Source organism: Notamacropus eugenii, chromosome 2 (assembly GCF_028372415.1).
Source record: "Notamacropus eugenii isolate mMacEug1 chromosome 2, mMacEug1.pri_v2, whole genome shotgun sequence".
In the NCBI taxonomy this organism is placed as follows: domain Eukaryota; kingdom Metazoa; phylum Chordata; class Mammalia; order Diprotodontia; family Macropodidae; genus Notamacropus; species Notamacropus eugenii.
The window spans coordinates 70,140,391-70,160,067 of record NC_092873.1 but is presented as its reverse complement, the minus strand read 5'-3'; the positions used below and the strand labels follow the sequence as shown (position 1 = coordinate 70,160,067).

Genomic DNA, 19,677 nt, shown 5'->3' with positions numbered 1-19,677 from the left:
AGGTGATGCTGTCCTACTTCCCAGTAGGCATGTGCTCCATGCTCCAAGTTTCCAGAGGGCTCTGGAGGACCCGGGCCAGCCTTGGCACCAAGTCCTTCAGACTGCTCTGCTTGGAGCCTCACAAAAGCCCTGACACAGAGGGTGTGCGGGTCTCAGTCATCCCATTGGATGGCTGAGGGTTTGGAGGCTCAAAAGCCAAGGGAGTCACTGGGGGGTCGCACAGCTGGAGCCTGGTAGAGGCAGGATCCAAACCTGAGCCTTCCTAACTCCAGGTCTCTTGTGATCATCTGCCTTGGGTGCTCATCCATGCCCACTCAGCCCCGAGGCAGAGTGTGAACCTCACTTCACCCCCAGCCCAGACACATGGGGGCCACCTCTGTACCCCATCAGACCTGGCCCCTCTTTGCTTCCTGCTGCCTTCTCTGGTGGTCCTAAGAGGAAGGGACTAAGGCCCCAGAAACCCCTTGAGGGGAAGGAATTCTGTAAGTGAAGGCTGCCCAGCTCACTGCCAAGTTCCTTGCCCTACTCCCTGCCCGGCTCCCCTGGACTTGAGGCAGCCTGGCCTTATCTGGAGAGGATCCAGCTCTGGGCCAGGTGCCTGGTCTCTTCATCTGTGAGTGGAGGGGCCTGGGATAGAGAGACTCCGAGGTCCTTTCCTGCATCAGCCTTGAGGGGCCACCCATACCAGGATACAGTGCCGGGTGGGGATGGGGGAGCTGAGAAGTCAGCAGCCAATGACAGGCAGAGTCCTGCATTCTGAGGAGGGGCTAGAGCCTGTCCTCAGCCTGGTGCAGGGTGCCTCACCAGAGCGGGCACTGACTGGGAGGACCTCTCCTCAGGAGACATACAGAGGTCAGAGCTTATTACTCAGGGAGTCATGGGAAGGGGTCTGTTCTGGGGCCCAGGCCAGGTGCACCATGACTGTGGTCACTGCCCCTTGCTGTCCTCTGGGCTCCAAGCTCCTGCTCTGGACCTCAGTTTCTCTACACATACAAAACGAGGTGTGGGTCTAGATGACTGCTGACATCCCTGGGGCAGGTCCAGCTTACTCCTCCAAGATCCCAAGAGACTCCCACATGTGAAAGGCTGAAGGTCCTGGACTCCACCTGATCATCCCTTGGGCCCTGAGGCTTCCATTGCTGTCTCCCATTACCATAGTCCCCACCAGGGCCATGTCCAGCTGATCTCAGACTCCCCTCCCATCTGAGGCATTGTAGGGAGGGGAGGAGGGCAGCAGGATTGCCTAGGCAGAGGTGGGATGGCCTGCTGACCACCTAGACACATCCTGGAAGCAGCTGTTCCCCCTGCCTCCCCATGGAGGACTCTCAGATTTGAGGGCAGGCCAAAGTGGGCAGAGCCTGGCACCTTTCCTCCCAATTGGTACCTCCACCACGCTGCTCACATTGGGGCGGCCATCCATAGCCTGCCAATCCTGGGGGACTCACAAACCCTCCTCAGCTGCCAGGCCCCTGGGCAGCACCTCAACATGCCAGCCTAGAAGGACGGAGACCCTGCCCAAGGAGGCAGCCGCAGGTGTCCCCTGGGGGGGGCTTCTCTGCCCCCCAGAGCCGTCCCCAAAGATGACATGGCCCCTAGCCTCACCTGAGTGTCGGTTTTCTGTCTAGCTCTCAATCTGCTGCACATCTGGCTTGAACGGGGGCTGGTTTAGCTGCAATCTGGCCAGAACCAGGCCTGGCCCATCCCCAGAGGAAAGGCTGTGCTTCAGGGCTCTGCCTAGGGCTGGTTTGGTGTTACCGAAGCACAGAGGAAGTAAAGCCCAGAAAGTCGTGTGGGCGGGGGAGAGAAGAGGAAGCTGCCCCCCACCCCCACCCCAGCCCTGGCCCTAGCCCCACAGAGGTGGGGGGAAGACAGGCAGGTCCCAGGCCTCTCGCTCCTGCTCTCAAAGACTGAGACTGAACTGGACTAGACCTCTGAGGCTAGCAGTACCTGACCTGACCATTTACAACAGGTCCCAAGTCTAGACACGCTTGAATACTTCCACTGATGGGCAGCTCACTACCTATTGACTCTGCCTGTGCCAGCTCTGTCTCCTGGGAAGATTGTTCCATGCTTTGAGCCTGACCTCTGCTGACTGTCTAAAGATAAATCACTGAAAGCTGTTTATGCTGGGTAATGAGGCTCTCTTTGTCCCTTGGCACGGGGCAGAAAAGGTGACCCTGTTTTCTTTAAGGCCATGCCGTCAAGGTAAAAAAAGATGTAAGCACGAGCCCAGAGAGGGACAGGTCTATAGTCAGAGGCCCAGTCTGGCCTCCTCCCCCAGGATCTGATCTGTCAGAGTGCTGACCAGACCCTAGTCCTGGAAACCAAAACGTGAGGCTCTGAAGGGTGGTGACTGCCAGCTTTCTGCCTACGCCACGGTACCTGGGGCCGAGGGTCTGGCCCAATGCCCAATCTGGCAGCCACTAGACAGCTTCTGCTCAGTGCCCAGCTCAGTCCCTACAACATGGCACTCGCTCACTGCCCCACTTGAAGCCTGGCACAGTGCCCACAGCACGGCATTCACTCAGCCCCCAGTCCAACCCACCATATGGCACTCAGTGCAAGCTTAGTACCTAAAACACAGCTCTTGCTCAGTGCCCAGCCCAACACTCACAACATAGTACCTGCTGAGTTCATATTTCTTGAATCATCCTTATTTGGTTGTGTAGAAAGGGTGAGTCCCTCCCGGGCACAGCTAACCAGGGACTCAGAGATGTAGACATCAGCTTCCTTAGCCCAGATGGCCCTGGAGGATCAACTTTCTTTAGCTCCTCATATGAAGCCGGTCCTAGGACCCAGAACTGGACTCCAAAGGGCAAGTCCAGACAAACACCTGTTATATTAACAGGAGAACAAAACAGGGAAACTGAGACCCAGAGACATGAAAATCCTTGGCCTGGTCACACCTTCTCAAGCTGAACAGCTGAACCTTCTTTGTGTTCTTGGACCCCATCATCAGGGGGAATGGAGGTAACCCCTTGGAGGTCTCTGTTAACATTTAAAAGCAGGACAATCTAGAAAACAGGCTTGTTGCTAGCAGGACCCTTTCCTGTGGCCACATCAGCTCTGCCATGAAGTGAGGTGGGCCCCAAGCCAGAGCAGGCTTCCTAGTTTTGGAGTGACATGGGCTCCAGCTTGTTTACTGGGTTAACTTCAGACCCAGCCCGGCCCCCACAAACCTGACTAGACTAGTCTCCTCAACCTTTTTCTCTTGAGGTACCAAGGCCAGAAGGTCCCAGCCTGGTCAGACTGGGTTTGTCCTGACTCCTCTGGGCTTCATGGGCCAACATGGGAACAGAGTAAACAGAAGGGCTCTCCCTTGGGCACCCTGTACAAGGAGGGCACTGCAGGGCCCTGGCCCAGACCTCCTGCTCCAGGCTGGCCCCCACGTTCCTAGGGCTGCCTAAGCCTCAGCAGGTCCCAGGCCCGGGAATGCCCTGCCTGCCGAACAGGATCCTAAGGGAAAGGGGCTCTCATCAGCCTGTGGCTGAGTAGGGTAGAGCCAGGGGTGGGGGGTAGGGCCCCCACAAGAAGTTCTGAGTCTGATGGGGCAGAGGATGCTGATATGCCTCTCCTGGGGGCCCTAGTGCTTGGTGTTACCAGGAGATGGCCAGGCCTCCTGCTTCCTGAGGAAAGCAGGGCCCACTGGCCCATGGTGGCCCCCCACCTCCACCTGCTCCTTAGGGGTCCATCTCCTGTTTCCCTGGGGGACTTTCCCCACACCTTGAGCTCTACAGCCTTATGGAAATGCTCCCATAAAAGACCCTCAGACATTCTGGAGTCTACCAGCCTTCCCTTATTCTGGCAGGTCCTGGGGAAACAGGGTTTTTGAACCCAGCATTGGACATTCTATGCCTCTGCTTCATTGCATTTTGTTATGTTTGGCCCAGGGTTTTAGCCTGGCAACCACAAAATCAGTCAACAATCACCTACTATGTGTTAAGCCTTGGACAAAGCTCTGTAGCACAAAGACCAGAACTTCCACTCTCAAGCAGGGCATGTTCTGTGGGACTGGAGACCACCTGTGCACAAGTTTAGATTAAACTGGAATGAATACATGGAGTTTAGGGCCTTAGACAAAGCATTAATGAGTGGAGGATGGGGAAGCAAGAAGGGCAGTACCAGCTGAGGGAGGGGGCAGAGAGGGTAGTACCAACTGGGGGAGGGGGCAGGGAAGGCAGTGCCAGCTGGGGGAGGGGCAATAACAGCTGGAGGGTAGGAAGGTAATGCTCTTCATGTGCAAGTGGTCCTTGAGTCTGACCTTGAAAGGAGCCAGGGTTCAGAGGGAAAGGCTAGAGCAGACCAGAGGGCAGCCTCTGACTAAGCATACAGCACAGACGAGTTGTAGCCACAAAACTGACTCAGAAATATCAAAAGGCACAAAATCAACCCTGTGTGTCGGTCAGCACAGAGAGAAGAGAGAAGGTGAATGTGATCCCAGGTTGTCCTCGGTGTCCCTCTGCATCTCCTGCCAACTACCAATAGGCCATCCATTCTTCATCCATGATGCTGGTGAAAATATTCAAGAGGCCAGGGCCAGCAAAGATACATGGGGCACTCCACCATAGACCTCCTTCCAATCAACCAGTAATGACCGCCCTGGGTCAAGGAGTGTCCAGTCTAGCCCTCGAGACACTCATGTAAAGGAATGAACAAAATAGACAAAGGAATGTGGGGGGAGGAACTGGACTAGGAAAGGCCTCATAGAAGGTGGTAATCACTCCCTGAAGATTTGGGGGGGCCCTTGGCCTTTGTGTTTGTTCCCCTGGCAATGTGCCCCCTTGGAGCTAGTGCTGAGGTGATAAACTCAAGAGATGCTGGTAGCTGTCTCCGCTGAGCTGGCCTTGCCCTTCACACCAGCTGGTGGGGCCAGGGGCTGGCTGGGTGAGACCCCCAGGCTTGGGCCCAACCACAGAAGTAAACCATCATGGCACAAGCAGGCCCATTTCTAGGAATAAATTGTCAAAGCTGCTCTGTCTTCCAGATCTCTCCTAAGATGTTTCTTGTCAGATGGATCGATTGATAAGTGCCAGGCACAGTGCTAAGTCATCTCCATTCATTTTTCCTCTGATCGCTAGAGTGCCTAGCTCTGAGTCAGGAGACCTGGGTTCAAGTCCTACTCTGGGCCAAGCTGGCTGTGGAACCCTGAGCCAATCCCTGGATCTCAGTGCCTGAGGCTTCACTCTAAGGGAGCATTTGGCCTGTGGCCAATCAGAGGGCTCTCTCTCCCCCTTTCCTTCTCCCTCTCCTCTCTCTCTGTCTCCCTCCTTCTCTCTCCTCTTTGTCTCATTCTTTCTATCTCTGACTCTCTGTCTGTCTCTATCTGCTGGGTCACAGAACCTCATCTTGCTGCTTAGTCATCACCAGAATGGCACTGTGAAGGGCTCAGTCCCTCTGAGGCCTCAGCGGGCCAGAGCCCATGGAGGGGAGCTCCCTCCTTCTCTGCCCTTTATAACCATTACTCCCCAGGAATGAACCTTCAGGTCACAGGCTTTCAGACCCAGCACAGCGGGTAGGAGGTGGGTGGGTTAGCCTTAGATTTCTTCTTGGACCACACTTAGGCCAGGAGATAAGACTGGAGCTCCCCCCAACCATTCCCCCCCCCCCCAGTTCCTTGGTCTGCTAGTTCCCATGCTGTGAGACCTGGGGGTGAAGAAGGGGGTCATGAGGCAAGTCCGAAGATGAGCTAGGGCAGGACTCTCCCCCTCAACCCCCACTGCCCTGACCCTGGCTGAGCAGTGAGTGGGAGACCCCTTCTGGGGGGAGGGCAGGCTGGGGGGCTTGGCTGGGTACCCCTCCCCCTTAGGTATTCCTCCAGAAGAGTTTCTCATATGAATGAGTCTGAAGGACCTCCCAGGGCTTCTGATGGGGAGTCTCCAGCACAGTGCCTAACCTGCTTTGCATTTTCCCATTCCCTCATCATATCACTGCACACAGTAGCCACTAGGCCTGTGGCCTAGAATCTGGAACAAGCCAGGCTGAGTAGGAAGGGCCTTTCTGCAGTATTTAAGGAGACCTACTGTTAGCCAAGACAAGTGTCTGCCCTCAGGAAACTGATAGTCACCTCCCATCTTTTACCTTCCTCCAAACCTGCACAAAGGTTTTAGCCCTGTGAGTAACCAAAGGACTGAGGCCAGCTCAGTCCCTACCTGCACCCTGGCTTGCACCCCGGGGTCAAGGCAGAGCAGGTGCCAAACTGGCACACTCAGGGCTCAGGCTATGCCAAAGTTCTTGGCTTTTTTTTTTTAACCTGTGGGATGCCCTCAGGGCCCTCCTCCCCTGGGCCCACTCCTAAGGGCAGACTCCTAGCTGCTCTCCAAGTCCTGGATAAAAAGATCAGCCTGAGTGACTCTCACAAGAGAGAAGAGTCTGTGTGGGAGCCCCCCAGACAGTCCTCTCTTCCCCTGGACCCTGGATACAGAAGAGGCCTCTTTCCATAACACCATGGGGGAGGAGTGAGAACTTGGGGACTGGGGGGAGGAGGGCTGGGGCCACTTCTCCTTCCTGCTTTCCACATCACTGTATTTTTGCAGAACTAGGGAGGGGCGGGTGAGGGGGCAATGGTGTCAGGGAGCCCTAAAACGGGAACTTCCCCTATCTGATACTCCCCGTTCTCATCACTCGAGGCTTGTGCAACAGGATTGGGTGGGAGGCTAGGGAGGAGGTACCTCAAGAAGTTAGGGCCCCTAAAAATAAGGGGTCCTGTGGGCTGAACCCATCCAGCAAAAATCCAGTGTACCAGTGTACGGTACTTATTTAGGGCTCTGCCTTTCAGAATCCCAAAAAAAGACCTCTGAGGGCTAGAAAAAGGATGAAACTCAGCATCTGCTGGAATAAAAGGGACAGAGATGGAGGAAGTAGGGAGGAAGGGGCCAGGTCTCAAACTAAATGGCAAAGCTGTCATTATCCAAACAACAAAGCAAGCAGACAAGGTGACCGGGCCTGTGATAAGCCAGCTCTCTGAGAAGCTCACCACTGAACAGAAACTTTGAAAGTGCAAAACAGTCTGGTAGAAACTAGGTAGAGACAAGCCACCCACCAAGACAAGGCCCACATGGCTTAGATATAGACAGGAGTATCACAAACAGATCAGAGGTTCATGGAGGGAAGTATCTGACACATCCATGGATGGGGAAGGGGTGGTGACCAACTCAGAGACAATGGGAGGTAAAACGAACAGTTTTGATTACATTACGTTATGTAATTACATTACATTACAAAATTTGATTACATTACAAAAAAGGTTTTGCACAAACAAACTCAATGCAACAGACGTCTTAAACTCAGTAGGTCCAAAACAGAACTCATTCTCTTACCCCTGAATCTTCACTCCACCTTCCTATAATCAGAAGGCACCCTCCTCCCAGTCCCTCAGGCCCCCAACCCTGGAGTCGTCCTCACTCTCTCACTCCCCAGAACCAACATGATGCCATTTTACCTCTGCAATGTCTCCCTTCTCTCCTCTGGGATGGATTCACTGCCTCCGCCCTGGTCCATACCCTCAGTACTTCACCCTTGGATTACTGAAATAGATTCTGGGAGTGGGGTCAGCCTGCCTGAGACTCTCCAGTCCATAAGGTATCTGTTTTGTATGGGTTACGTCTATGTAAACATGTGGTCTCTCCTGAGCATAAGTTCCCTGAGGTCGGGACTGTTGGGTTCCTGACTTTGTATTGGGGGGGGGCATCCCCAGTCATTCTGAGCTATATCAGGTCACTGGCCCAAGATGGCTCCTGAGGAGAGGGTGAAGCTGGTGACTTGGCACGGCCCTGCCTCACCTTGCAGAAGGGGAAACACTACGACAATTGTATTTCCAGCCCTAGGACAGAGCCAGGCTGTATAGGAAGTGCCTCATCAAGGTTTGTTGATTGACTGGTAGATTGGGGCCCCAGGGCAGGGGCAGAGGCAACTAGGACTGGCCCCCAGGGTCTGCTGCTCCCCAAGCTTTGGAGGCCTTTGGCATGAACCAGCCAGATGAGTCAGGCAATTTACATGTGGAAGGAGCATGGGGCCCCAGGGGAAATTCTGAGGCTTTGTTTCCTTCCCGCCCTAGCCACCCGTGGTTGCAAGAGTGAAAACCCACCATTTCCTCCTCAAAGAGTGAAAGAGCCACCTAAGAGGCCCCTTCCTCAGCCCTGCCCCCTGCTCCTGAGGTCTCTCACAGAACCCTCGGTGAGGGGCAGGCTTCCAGGCCTCACAGTTCTGACTCACAGTTATCCTTCTTCATCAAGGCTTCCTCTTAGCCAAGGAGCCCATAAGGCTGAGCTGTCCCCTCAGGAGCCAGACAGATGACTGGTCCAAGGTGAGGCAGAGTCAAATCCACATTCCACCTGGCCTTGCAGGCCCACCCCTGCTCACACTGTTCTCTGAATCTCAGCCCGCTCTGGATCTTCTACCCACCTGTTTTACCGAGGGGCCACCATCTCTGGGCTGTGGGCTTTTTCTCGGGCCTTTCCTCATGCCTGGAAGCTTGTCCCTCCTCTGCTCCTCCAGACCTCCCAGCTCCGCGAAAATCCATCCCAGAAGCCTTCTCCAAGCCTTCCCTCTTAATTCCAGGGCCTCACCCGGTTAATTATTTCCTATCTGTCTTTGTTGTTTTGGTTTTTTAAGCTGCCTTTTCTCTGCCTCATTCCTTACTCCACCTCCATCACTGAATGGGTGTTGCCTCAATCCAATGGAGCACTGGGAGAGCCCTTAGTTCCAAAAGGCTGAGGTGTCCCTCTGCATTCTGGTCTCTATCTGGTCACTGAACCAGATGGCTCTGGAAAAGACAGTGAGGCATCACCTCCCCCAAGTCGGGGCTCCCGGCTGGTAACCACCTGGAGGGTGAGGGCTGTCTTGAGCCTTCAGGAAGCTTTACTGATGGATTGATTGAATTGCCCATCCTCACTCCCTGAAGTGGGAGGGTGTGGGAGGGAGGGTCAATCAGCCATCCAACCTGGGATCAGCCTCCTATCCAGGGGGACACTTCCTTCCCAAGAGCAACGGAAGGGAGGCACGGACGCCCACCCGGGGAATGCTCCCCAAAGTTTATTAATAGAATGACTGGCCCCCAAATGTCTGGAAGGGTCCGAGGGTTCCAGGGGTGGAGGGAGAGGGCCTTCATCCCATCTCTCACTTTCACAGCAGAGGGACCTCTGGCAAGGCCCTGGACCTCAGTGTCCCATCCATCCTTGGGTGGCCAGATGAGAGGAGAGCAGCCAGGCTCCCTCGGGCGGGGCAGGCTGCCCAATGCCCTGAGCACCGGCCACCTAGTCATGAGCCCACCCTGGAGCAGCTGTCCCCTGGGGCCCTGGGAGGGGGAGCACCTGAACAAACTGGCAGGAGGGGAAAGAAGCTAGTTAGGTTCCCTGCTGTGTGCAAGGGACTGTGCTAAGTGCTTTATGGATGTCATCTCATTGGATCCTCAACCCTGTGCTATTATGATCCTTGTTTTACAGTGCAGGAAACTGAGGCAGACCGCGGTTAGGTGACTTGCCCAGGGTCACACGACAGGAAGCGTCAGGTCTTCCTGATTCTCTCCCCCGGGCCACCTGACTGTCCAGCCGCACGGGCATCGCCTGGCACCCTTCTCCTAGGCATGGGCTCCCAGGGAGGCGGGCCAGGAAGCAGAGTCACAGAGGAAAGAGGTGTGCCAGCCCACGCCAGCAGCACGAGCCGCCCGAGGGAGGGCGCATGCGCGCACCCTCCCCGGAGCAGGGGCGGGGCGGTCCGGGGGCGGAGCCTCGGGCTCTACCCCTCCCCTCTTCGACTCGGCCCCGCCCCTTCCAACTACTCCTTAGGAGCCCGGTGGTGCCACGGAACCCACTTGCACAGGGCCTTGTTTCCGGCGGAGGGTGTGAGCACGTGACGGGCCCGACGTTCAGAGGACTCGGCATGGTGGGCAAAGTGAGGCGGCCTCGGGCCCGGCTGCACGCTGCCGCGGTGAAGGCGGCGCGCCCGGCCCCGAGAGCTAAGGAGGCGGAGGCGGCGGTGGCGTCCACGGCCACGACCGCCTCACGGCCCGCGGAGGTAACGGCGTGGAGTGGAGTGGGGGGACAGGTATGGCCGGCACACCGCGGGCGGGACCACCGGAGCCAGGTTGGGGCAGTGTGAGCAGGGGGGAGCAACACTTGGTACGGTCCAACCGCGGTTGGGTTTGCTCTCGCGAGAGCGGCAGGGGGCGCGCCGAGCCGGAAGAGGGGATAAGCCAGGGAACGGGCCGTACCAAGTCACCCGCCGGCGGGGGTCGGGAAAAGGAGCGGAGGAGATAGTATGGTCCTTCTCCAGCAGCTGGTGTATTCCTGAGTGAGCAGCAGAGGGCGCGCGAGAGCCGGGGCTGAAGTGGTGGGGAGCACTGTATTGGGGGGAAGTGGGGAGGGAGTGGGTTGTACCAACTCCTGGGCTCTGGGGATGAGTCGGAGAGCACCAGGCTGCCTCTTCCTGGCAGCATTTCAGATCACTCTGTGCCTGTCGGGGAGGGGGACGTTTCTGCCTCCTAGCCTAAGTGTGCTGCTTGGTTGGCAGGGTGCCAGCCCTGGGCCATTCCCCTCTGCCCAAAGCCAGAGGTACCCCTGTCTCAGGAAGGCCCCGCCATCTCTCTCCCCTTCTGTGAACCCAACCCTCCTCCCCTCCTACCTTGGCTATCACTGTAGAGGACAGGGTACTGCCATCCTCCCAACAACCCGGGCTGGGAGTCATCCCGGACTGGCCACCCTCAGCTCCAGCCCTCGGGACGCCAAGGCCTGGCCATTTCACCAGGGCTCTTGTCGGTTTCACCTCTGTCTCCTCTCTTGTTGATTTCATCTTTTTCAGCCTCTCATCTCTTTTCCATTTTAACTCCCCTCCTTCTTGTCCATTTCGCCTCCCCAGCATCTCTTGTCCATTTCGCCTCTCAAGCATCCTTTGTCCATTTCACCTTCCCCAGCATCTCTTGTCCATTTCCCCTCCCCAGCATCTCTTGTCTATTTCACCTCTCAAACGTCCTTTGTCCATTTCACCTTCCCCCTTTCTTGTCCATTTTCCCTCCTGTGTCTTGTCAGTTTCACCTCTGAGTCAGCCTCACCTCCTGCCAGTTTCACTTCACCCCCCCCCCCCACTATCTTCCAAACTCACCCCCTTCTCTCAGTCTAGCCTGCCCCAGCCGTGGTGCAGGTTCTGGTCACCTCCTTTTGGACTATGGCTACAGCTGCTGGGAGTCTGTCTGCTCCCAGTCTCTCCCACCACAGTCTGTCTTCCATTCAGCCACCAAATTGATCTCCCCAAGCACAGTGTGACCAGTCATCCTCTATTCATTAAGCTCTAGGGGTTCCCTGTGGCCTCCAAGATCCAGTACAAAATCCTCTGATTAACCTTCAAGGCCCTTTATAACCCAGCCCCCTCCTTCCTTTTCAGGATTCGTATACCTCATTCCCTGCTATGTACTTGTAGATCCTGTGCCCGTAATATTTCAAGAACATGACCCTCCATCTCTCGCTGGCTTTCTCTCTGGCCATTCTCCACATCTGGAACGCTCTCCCTTTCAGACTACTGATCTCCCTGGCTTCCTTTACGTCCCAATTAAAATCCCACCTCCAAGAATCCTTCCTCAAGCCCTCTGAATTCCAGGGCCTCCCTCTGTTCATCGTTTTCTCATTATCCTGTTTCTGGGCTTGCTTTACCTAGATTTGTTTGTGTGCTCTCTGCCCCTTTAGATTGACACCCTTTTTTTGCATCTGGCACATAGTAGGTACTTAATCAGTGTTGATTGACTGGGTTCCTGCAGACTGGCAACCTTAGCAGTCATGCCAGGACTTTCCCAGAGGTGACCCCTGTGAGCTCCAGGAGGAGTCAGGATGTCGGCACAGTTCCCTGCTCCTCTCATTTCAAGTCTTTCAGCCAGCTGCTTTTTTACTGTGGCTGATGGGACTACTTAACTGACTTAATTAAAATAAGTCTAATTAAAGCCTGGAGATCCTGGCTGCAGGAGGCCTCCCAGGAGATACACCTGAGCAGAGATGGAAACTGGCCTAGCCTGCCCATGGGAGTCTGAGCACCCTTACCCCGCCCCCAGCCTCAGAGATACCAAGGATCACCAACCTCTCTGGTTCCAGGGGGATTGGGGTCTTGAGGTCTTTAGGGAGGAGAGAAATGAGGGTTGGAGGTGGAGATCTGGGAATTTGCTGACCTGGAGGAGAGGATAGTTAGCCCTGTTGTACCCAGCTGAGCTGAGAAGGATGGGGGCTGAGAGCTGTCAGGAACCTCGGATGTGGTAGGCAGTGACAAAGGGGCTGTGGGGCTGTGGAGATGGTGTTTGGGGCCCATGCTCTGCAGATTGTAAGAGCAGATTGGGGAGGGACCCTCTTAGGTGAGGTGACCCAGGTCCAATATGGACTTGGAGGCATTGTCCAGGGCTGGGCCAGCTAGGGTGGAAAAGCAAAGTCAGGGGAGGGGCAGCCTGCAGGAGATGGACAGGCTGGAAGTCGTGGGTCAGTAGTGGTGGCTGAGGTGGGACAGGATTGGGTAGGGGGTCAGGCTGAGGTCCTGGTCAGTGAGACCAGGGGCTTGTGTAAATGCATGCATGCAGTCAGTCTGGAGATATTGTGGGCCCGTTCCTGTGACAGACCCTGCTCTCACTGAGGGTCTGTTCTAGAGGGAAGACAACATGTGTCCAAAGAAATGAACACAGATATGCTCTGTGTGTATCTAGAACATGTGCAGATGTACACACACACACACACATGTGCACACACCCATGCATACACACCCTTATATAAGTGACACAAATAGAAGGCATTCATGTCAGATTGGGGCCCACAGACCCCTCCCCCCCAGGGATCCGAGGAGAGATTTTAGGGGGCTCTTAAGCTTGGGTAGGAAAAAGTATCTCAGTAAAATTAGTTGCTTTTGATTGAATGCAGGGGCCCCAGGCTTTGCCAGGCGGCCCAAGGGTCCCTCACTTGAGCGGTTACCATCCCCTCTCTTGGAGGGAGGGAAGGGACTGACACAAGGTGAGATTTTAGTTGAGACTTAGGAAGCCTGCTATGAGCAGGGAGAGGCCAGAGAAAGTGCCTGCAGTCCAGAGCTGAGGGTCTCCTAGGAGGCCAGCATGGTCAGGAGTAAAGACAGAGAAGGGAGGAGGGGGCAGAGCCCCTGCTTCAGGGAAACCCCATCCTTCCCAGGAAGTATCCTTATCCTAGCTTATAGTTCAGGGAGGCCGCCGACAAGGTCAGTTCTTCTAGTTTGGGTGGAGGAACAGGCTGCCTTGCCAGGTAGTGAGCTTCCCATCCCTGAAATTCTGGGGCTAGAGGCTGCTCTGATAGTCTGAGATTCTGTGAGATCACACATTTGTAGCTCTCTGGGCAGCCAGAGAGGAATGGCATCTGTGATATGGAGGAAGGCATTAGAGCACCAGTACCCTCCTGCCAAGGAGAAAGCTGACTGCCTTGTGGAATCCTCAGGAGCTTGGGATGGAGTCCAAGAGAAGGGTCAAGGGCAGGCACATATAGAGCCCCACCCCTGCTCCCCCCATGTCTGGCTTCTCCCTGGACAGGGCCTCCAGGCTGTGGTCAGGTGAGAAGAGATGGGAGAGATAGGCAGGCATGGAGGAGCTAGAGTGTGGCACTTCTGGGTGGGGTCTGGAGGATGCCTGGAGGTGTGGAGGGGGAGCAGAGCCCAGGCTTGGGGCAGAGCTCTGAGGGGCCCATTTCTGCTTCTACAACTATCTCCTGAAGGGTTAGTCAGAGTTCTGCTGCCAGGGGACCTCGAAAATCATCTTGTCCCCTCTCTCTGTCATTAGGACTGGGGATTAGTGACCTCAGACATCTTTGCTGGGACCACCATTGACCCAAAGGCGTTGGTTCAGAAATTGGACTCAGATACGAGAAGTGTCATCTCGACTGGTGCAGGTAAGAGTGGTGGAGGGAAGGCCTTGGTGGTCTGGCTCATCGTGAGGCCTCTGCAGACCCGAGTGGAGCCCTCTGACTGATGCTTGTGCAGACTCACAGCTGACTTCTGCCAGGGATCTCCACTGTCAGACCCATTGGTGAGGTATCTCTCTCATTTAATGGGGAGGGAGTAAAAGTGTTGACACACCCTGCTCTGGGGTCTACACTGTACCTGCTCTCGTCCCTTGTGTGTTTTTCATTGATGACTGCTGTGGCTTTGGAGAGGTGGCTTGGTTGTCTATCTCGCTGCCTTGGGTAAGTTCCAGGTGCCTGTTGGTGGTCAGGTGGTATGAGTTGGGCCAGTGGCCAGGTAGGCAAGGACTTCTGAATCCTGAGGGGTAGATATTTGCCGTTTGGCATGCTTGGTTTGGTGTGTGTGGGGAGTGGGCAGATGTGGGAATGGTGGGAGGGGGTAGGAGGGAGTGCCGAGTTCTCACAGAAAACCCCAGAGGCTTGTGACCAGCTTCTGGCCCTGTGTTCCCTGAATCCTGGCCGGGCTCTCCTAATGTGACAGAAGGGGAGCTGGTAGACACTGGCCCCTCTCCATTCATGCAGATCAGTATCTTCTGGGTGACCCTGGGAGGCTGTCAGAGGTGGGTGACATGGGGGACATCAGTACAGCAGTACCCTCTGGATGAGGTCCTCCAGGCATGTTGCAGCCCCTCCTTGTGACTCCTGTCTCCCATCGGGAGTCTCTATTGTGGTCACACACCTTGCCTGCAGGGGTGGTGGATGCCAGGAAGAGAGGTGGAGGGGCTATCAGTTTTCTTCATTCTGAGCTTAACAGTGTTTGTACAGAGGGCAGGAAAGCTTCAGGTTCTCTCTCTACTGCTGCTCTGGGTCAGGGGCTCTGGGCCCCTCTGTCCCTCCTGGGCGGACAGCTGCTTTGCCCCAGGCCTCAGCTTCTACAAGAAGAAACCATTAAAGGCATTGCATAGAAAGGCTGAACTGTAGCTGGACCTAACTATTAATACGAGATAAAGTCCACATGAGCTAGGATGAAATGAATGCAGAGTTTCCATCCTTATCATCAAATTATCTTTGAAAAGGACCAGGAGCATCTGAGAGTCATTTCCAGGGTCTCTGCTGAGAAGTTCTCTGGACTTTTCCCAAACCCTGCCCCTGAATCTCCTGGCTAATCATGGATGTCATCCCAGTCAGAGTCCAGCACATCGCAGATGAACTCTTCATCGACCCGCCCTCAGTGCCTCCCCTGTTCCCCTCTTTGTGGATTGGGGGATGGCCCCCAGGCTGATTCTTGGGTGACTATCCTGATTTTTCATAGGACAGATCCTAGCACAGAGGGAGGCCTTGGGGGTGTTCATGGTCCCTTCTGCTTTGCCTCCCCCTCCTGGGCTTCCTGGCCCAGCTCATTGTCCAGGACTGAAGTGATCAGGGATGGAGATTGGCAGGATGAGACTGGGGGTGTACTGGGGTTGTGTGGGTGGGCTGGCTCCCTTTCTGCCCTTCCCCCAAATCGCAATCTTTTACTTGGAGCCAGTTCCTTCCAATGTTCAGAAAGACCCCGTGGCTTTCTGGGACCAGTCATCTCCTATCTCCAGCTGCCTCCAAACAATCTACTCTGGCCTTGGTGCGTTTGAAGTGATCTGCCCTGGCTTGTACTCATGTAAACTGGCCTTTTCACATCGGGTTGCTGCTGGGAAAGGTTAGTGGGGCCACAGCAAGGTCGGAATCAGACTAATGTCCAAAATCCTTCTCTATACTTACCCTTTGGCTTGTCCCTGAACCCCCTTCCCCCAGAGGCCTGGACAGTGACACCCCCCCCCCCCCCCCCCTCTGCTCGCCTGCCCCATTGGAGGCAGCTCTCAGGGGTTGCTCTCAGGGGTTGCTCTCAGGATGTTTCTCAGAATCTGGCAGCGGTCCTAGTTGCTCCATGTTTTTCGAGGCTCTCCCAGAAGCCCTGAGTGGGTTTCAAGGTGGGAGGTGAGGAAGGGTTTGGACCAAGCTTCACATCTGAAGGGTGTCCATGGACCTCCTGCCTTTATGGTCATTGTTAGTATTTTAAGTCTTCAGAGTGCTACAGCCTCCTTCCACCAGCTGCCCTTGGAGGAGGCCCCTTGATGGCTCCCTGCAGTCACCAGCTCCTAGGTACAAGAGGAGCAGGGTTGGAGAGGGAGGAGAAGAAGGCACCCAGGCAGCTGTGGGGAGTGGGCCCTAGCCGGCCACACCAGGGCATGCCTCAGACTTCCGGGGCTCGGGCTTGAGGTGCATGTGTGGGAGACTGGACATATTCTCCGCTCTCATGCCCAGGCACGTCTTACACTCCTCAGTTTTTGCTCTTCTCTTACAAGCCCCATTTGTGGGGCATGGACAGAGCCCGAAGGATGGGGCATGTCATGAAGTGCTAGGATGGACCTTCAAGGCCATTTGGGCCAATTCCTGCGTCCTCTGAAGTGTGTGGTCCCTAGAGATGGTGTTCACAATGTCTCAATGTCTTCTCCCCCAGGTCTGAAGCTTTACACCAGTACCATCCCTGCCTGCCCTGTGTCTTCTGGGACGATGGGGAGGCTTTGACCCATTCAGCTCCCTAGATGGGAGTCTCCTTGGAGAGAGAGAGAGAGAGAGTGAGTGTGTGTGTGTGTGTGTGTGTGTGTATACGCGTATGTGCTGCTGCTGTGCCCACATAGCATGGGGGGATGTTGCCCCCAGCTACCTTCTTGGTCATTGCTGCTGACCCAAGTCAGTCTATTCAGTGGGGTGATGCCCACTGAAAGCCCATTCAGGGGCTTTCTCCTGAAAAGATGGGGGAACGTAGAGCCAGGCCAGAGCTCAGGGGGAGGGAGCTTGCTTCCTGTTAGGGTCTCCCAGCAGCTTTCCTGGGTGTCAGCCAGATAAAGGGAGTCCCCAGGGATTGATTCTTGCTGGTTATGGCTCTGTCAAGACTGTTTATCTGGGGCCTGTCTGCTCCTTTGCAGGAAAAGCAGTGACATTTCTGTAGCATTGTCTGGGAGCCCTCATATGGGGCCCTGAGTGGCATCGGTGCAGGTGCTGCTTATCAGCTGTGATGTTCTGGGCTCTGACTGGGATGACATCCATGATTAGCCAGGAGATTCAGGGGCAGAGTTTGGGGAAAGCCCAGAGAAGGTCTCAGCAGAGACCCTGGAAGTGACTCTCAGATGCTCCTGGTCCTTTCCAAAGATAATTTGATGATAAGAATGGAAACTCTGCATTCATTTCTTCCTGGCTCATGGGGACATTATGTCGTATTAATATTGTTAGGTCCAGCTACAGTTGAGCCTCTATGCAATGCCTTTAATAGTTTCTTCTTGTCAAAATATTCCAAAATGGAGGAGGGAAAGGAGGAAGAAAAGGAAAAGGTGTAAGAGGAGGGAGAAGATGGAGAGTGGGGGAAGGGGAAGGAGGAGAGGTGATTCACTAGAGGTGGTACTGACTGACCCTAGAGTCAGGAGGACTTTCCTTCTAACCTGGCCTGAAGTCTCACTGGCTGGGTGACCTGGGCAAATCATTTAACCTCTGCTTCCGTTTTTTCAAATGGAGAATGAGGTCACTAAATGAACCTAGCTTCCAGGGTGGTTGTTAGGATAAAATGAGATAATGTTTATAAAGAATTTTACAAATTGTAAACCATGGATAAATGTGCGCCATTATTGTTTGATAGTGTATACTTCTCCACATCTCCAACAAAAGAAAGGGGGCATATTTTTTCATCTCTTTTTCAAGGTCAAGATTAGTCATTCAGTTTACAAATTCAGTTTCATTTTTTCTTTTAATTACATTTTCATCATTATGGATTCTGTTTTCCTAATTCTGCTGACTTTGTTCAGCTGTGGTGCACAGAGGTCTGCCTGTATGTTTCTGAATTTTTGTTTTTGTTACAATGTGATACAGTCTCATTATGTTCTTGTCACAAATTATTTGACTATTTTCCTAATCGATTTTCGTAAAGGTTTTGTAGACATAAGGGAAAAAAAGAAGAAATATTCCAAAAGAAGTAAGGTTGATTACTTGGCATTTCTAAGCATCCAGTGAGTTCCCTGTGATGGCTGATGGGAGGGGGCCTCGGAGAGTGACCGGAAGTGCCCTGGGGGGTGGGGCAGAGACTGCTTCTATTTGTCTGTCTTTGCATCCCGGAGAGGGGCCGCAGTTCTGGGCCTATAATAGTCACTTAGGAAAAGCTTGTCGAATTAAATTGAATCACCTAGTGGATTTACATGAACTACAATGCTACCTTGTCATCTGCCCCAGAAATCCCAGGGAACAGGTTTCAAGTGACACCTCCTGACACCAAGAAAAACTGTATGGGCTTGTAAGCTCCTTCCTGGGCAACCAGCGTCACATATGGGAGAAGGGGACGTGATGTAACCCTTTGCCTTCTCCACTCCTGAGGTCAGGCAGGGCAGAGGAGGGAGGGGGGAGGGCAGCATTCCCCTTTGCTTGTGCCCCCTCCCTCCCCATCCCCCTGTTCCGGAGCGGTTGCCTGGATTTCAAAACAAGGACAAACCTTGGCCAGGGATCGCCTTTCTACTTTCTTTCCAGTGTCTACTGGGAGCCCCCAAATATTTAGTGGACCAGGCTCCTCCCAGAGTCGGACTTGGGAGGGGCTCGTGGCATGGTGGCTGCCAGAAATCTGGTGGAAAATCTTTCCAGGCCCCAACTCTGCTGACAACTTTTCTCTAACAATTCCCTGCAGCTGGATTCCTCAGGGTCCTTGATGAGCTGCTTTGGATTTGCTTTTTGTACACTCTGAGTCCTCTCCAACCAAGTGGGTTCCAGATAGGTCTGGTGTTGGAATTTCCCATGGGGATCCCATCCCTGATGCTCAGGAAATGAAAGCAGGATGAGCTGCCAGCCCCTGCCCACTGTGCTCTTTTGCCTTTTTTTTTTAATCAGTCACACAGTGGTTGTTTTGGGTGCGGGTGGCTCCTCATTCTTTTCTGAGTTGGTGGGTCCCCAGAGCGCTTCCCTGGGCTTCTGGCCACAGATGCTTGGTGGTGGCAAGGTGGGATAATAAGAGATGGGAAATCTTGCCTGAACATGTGTATGATTCATTCCAAATCTGGCCCTTATGACTCCCTTGCTGGGAAGTTATTTAAAGTTCTCAGGATGCCTTTGGTTTGTTTAGGAGGGCCTGGCGGACAATGCCCTGACACATTCGACCACTGATAACTATTGTCGACCAGGAATGTTTTCTGAGTCTCTGGGGAACTGAAGCTGCTAGGAGTATGAATGGGGGAGGAAGCCTGACTGTAGAGTTATTAGGGTGGGAGAACAGGATTCTGTTGTGTTGTAGCCACAGAGGAGGTGTGCATTGTCTTGTTAAAGGGAGGACTAATTTGGGCATGCAAACATGAGATGGTTTTTTAAAAATCTGTAGAGTAGGAGGATTAATCAAGCCTTGAGCTTCCTGGAGTGAGAAACTAACAGGGTGCAGGCGGTGAGGCCTCTGATTGCCCCAGGTGGGCTTCTCACTAATGAATTGTTGCTCCTCCAGGACCTTGTGAAAAGGACAGCAAGAAGCACTCTGGAGTGAGCTTGCTGGCCCAGGGCTGCCAGTGCCTGCTGGGAATGAGTCATCTATAGTGTCTTTGACAGAGTAGTGACATAGTTACACTTTTGGTTTGTGTCCTTTTCTGCATTTTTTTCTTCTCTGTATTAAAAAAAAAAGTTTGTTAAAAACGATGGTGGGGAGTCATACCTGAGGTAGGAGGAAAGCTGAAGATCTGGCTGAGTTGTTCACACACTTGAGCTGTAGCCTCCCCAGGGTGGGCTGTGTGCCCCGTCTGGGCTCCTG

General features: G+C 54.2%; 2 protein-coding genes across 6 annotated transcripts in view; one reads left to right on the top strand and one right to left on the bottom strand.

The window, feature by feature from the left end:
- Positions 1-8,524, bottom strand: part of ITGB2 (integrin subunit beta 2) — a 33,269-nt gene extending 24,745 nt beyond the window's left edge. The window contains exon 1 of one of the 2 annotated variants that reach the window (XM_072640838.1): positions 8,401-8,524. In XM_072640838.1, the coding sequence (XP_072496939.1) occupies positions 8,401-8,460 (60 nt within the window). In that variant the 5' untranslated portion in view covers positions 8,461-8,524. Of the gene's footprint in view, positions 1-1,602; positions 1,761-8,400 lie in introns of those variants that run through there. The other variant, XM_072640839.1, reaches the window with a different exon arrangement.
- A 1,018-nt stretch (positions 8,525-9,542) lies between these two features.
- The window catches only part of SLX9 (SLX9 ribosome biogenesis factor), a 49,415-nt gene continuing 39,280 nt past the window's right edge, over positions 9,543-19,677 (top strand). Inside the window, exons 1-2 of one of the 4 annotated variants that reach the window (XM_072640843.1) lie at positions 9,543-10,041; positions 13,757-13,865. In XM_072640843.1, the coding sequence (XP_072496944.1) occupies positions 9,676-10,041; positions 13,757-13,865 (475 nt within the window). In that variant the 5' untranslated portion in view covers positions 9,543-9,675. Of the gene's footprint in view, positions 10,042-10,163; positions 10,288-13,756; positions 13,866-15,284; positions 15,571-19,677 lie in introns of those variants that run through there. The other 3 variants (XM_072640841.1, XM_072640844.1, XM_072640842.1) reach the window with 3 other exon arrangements.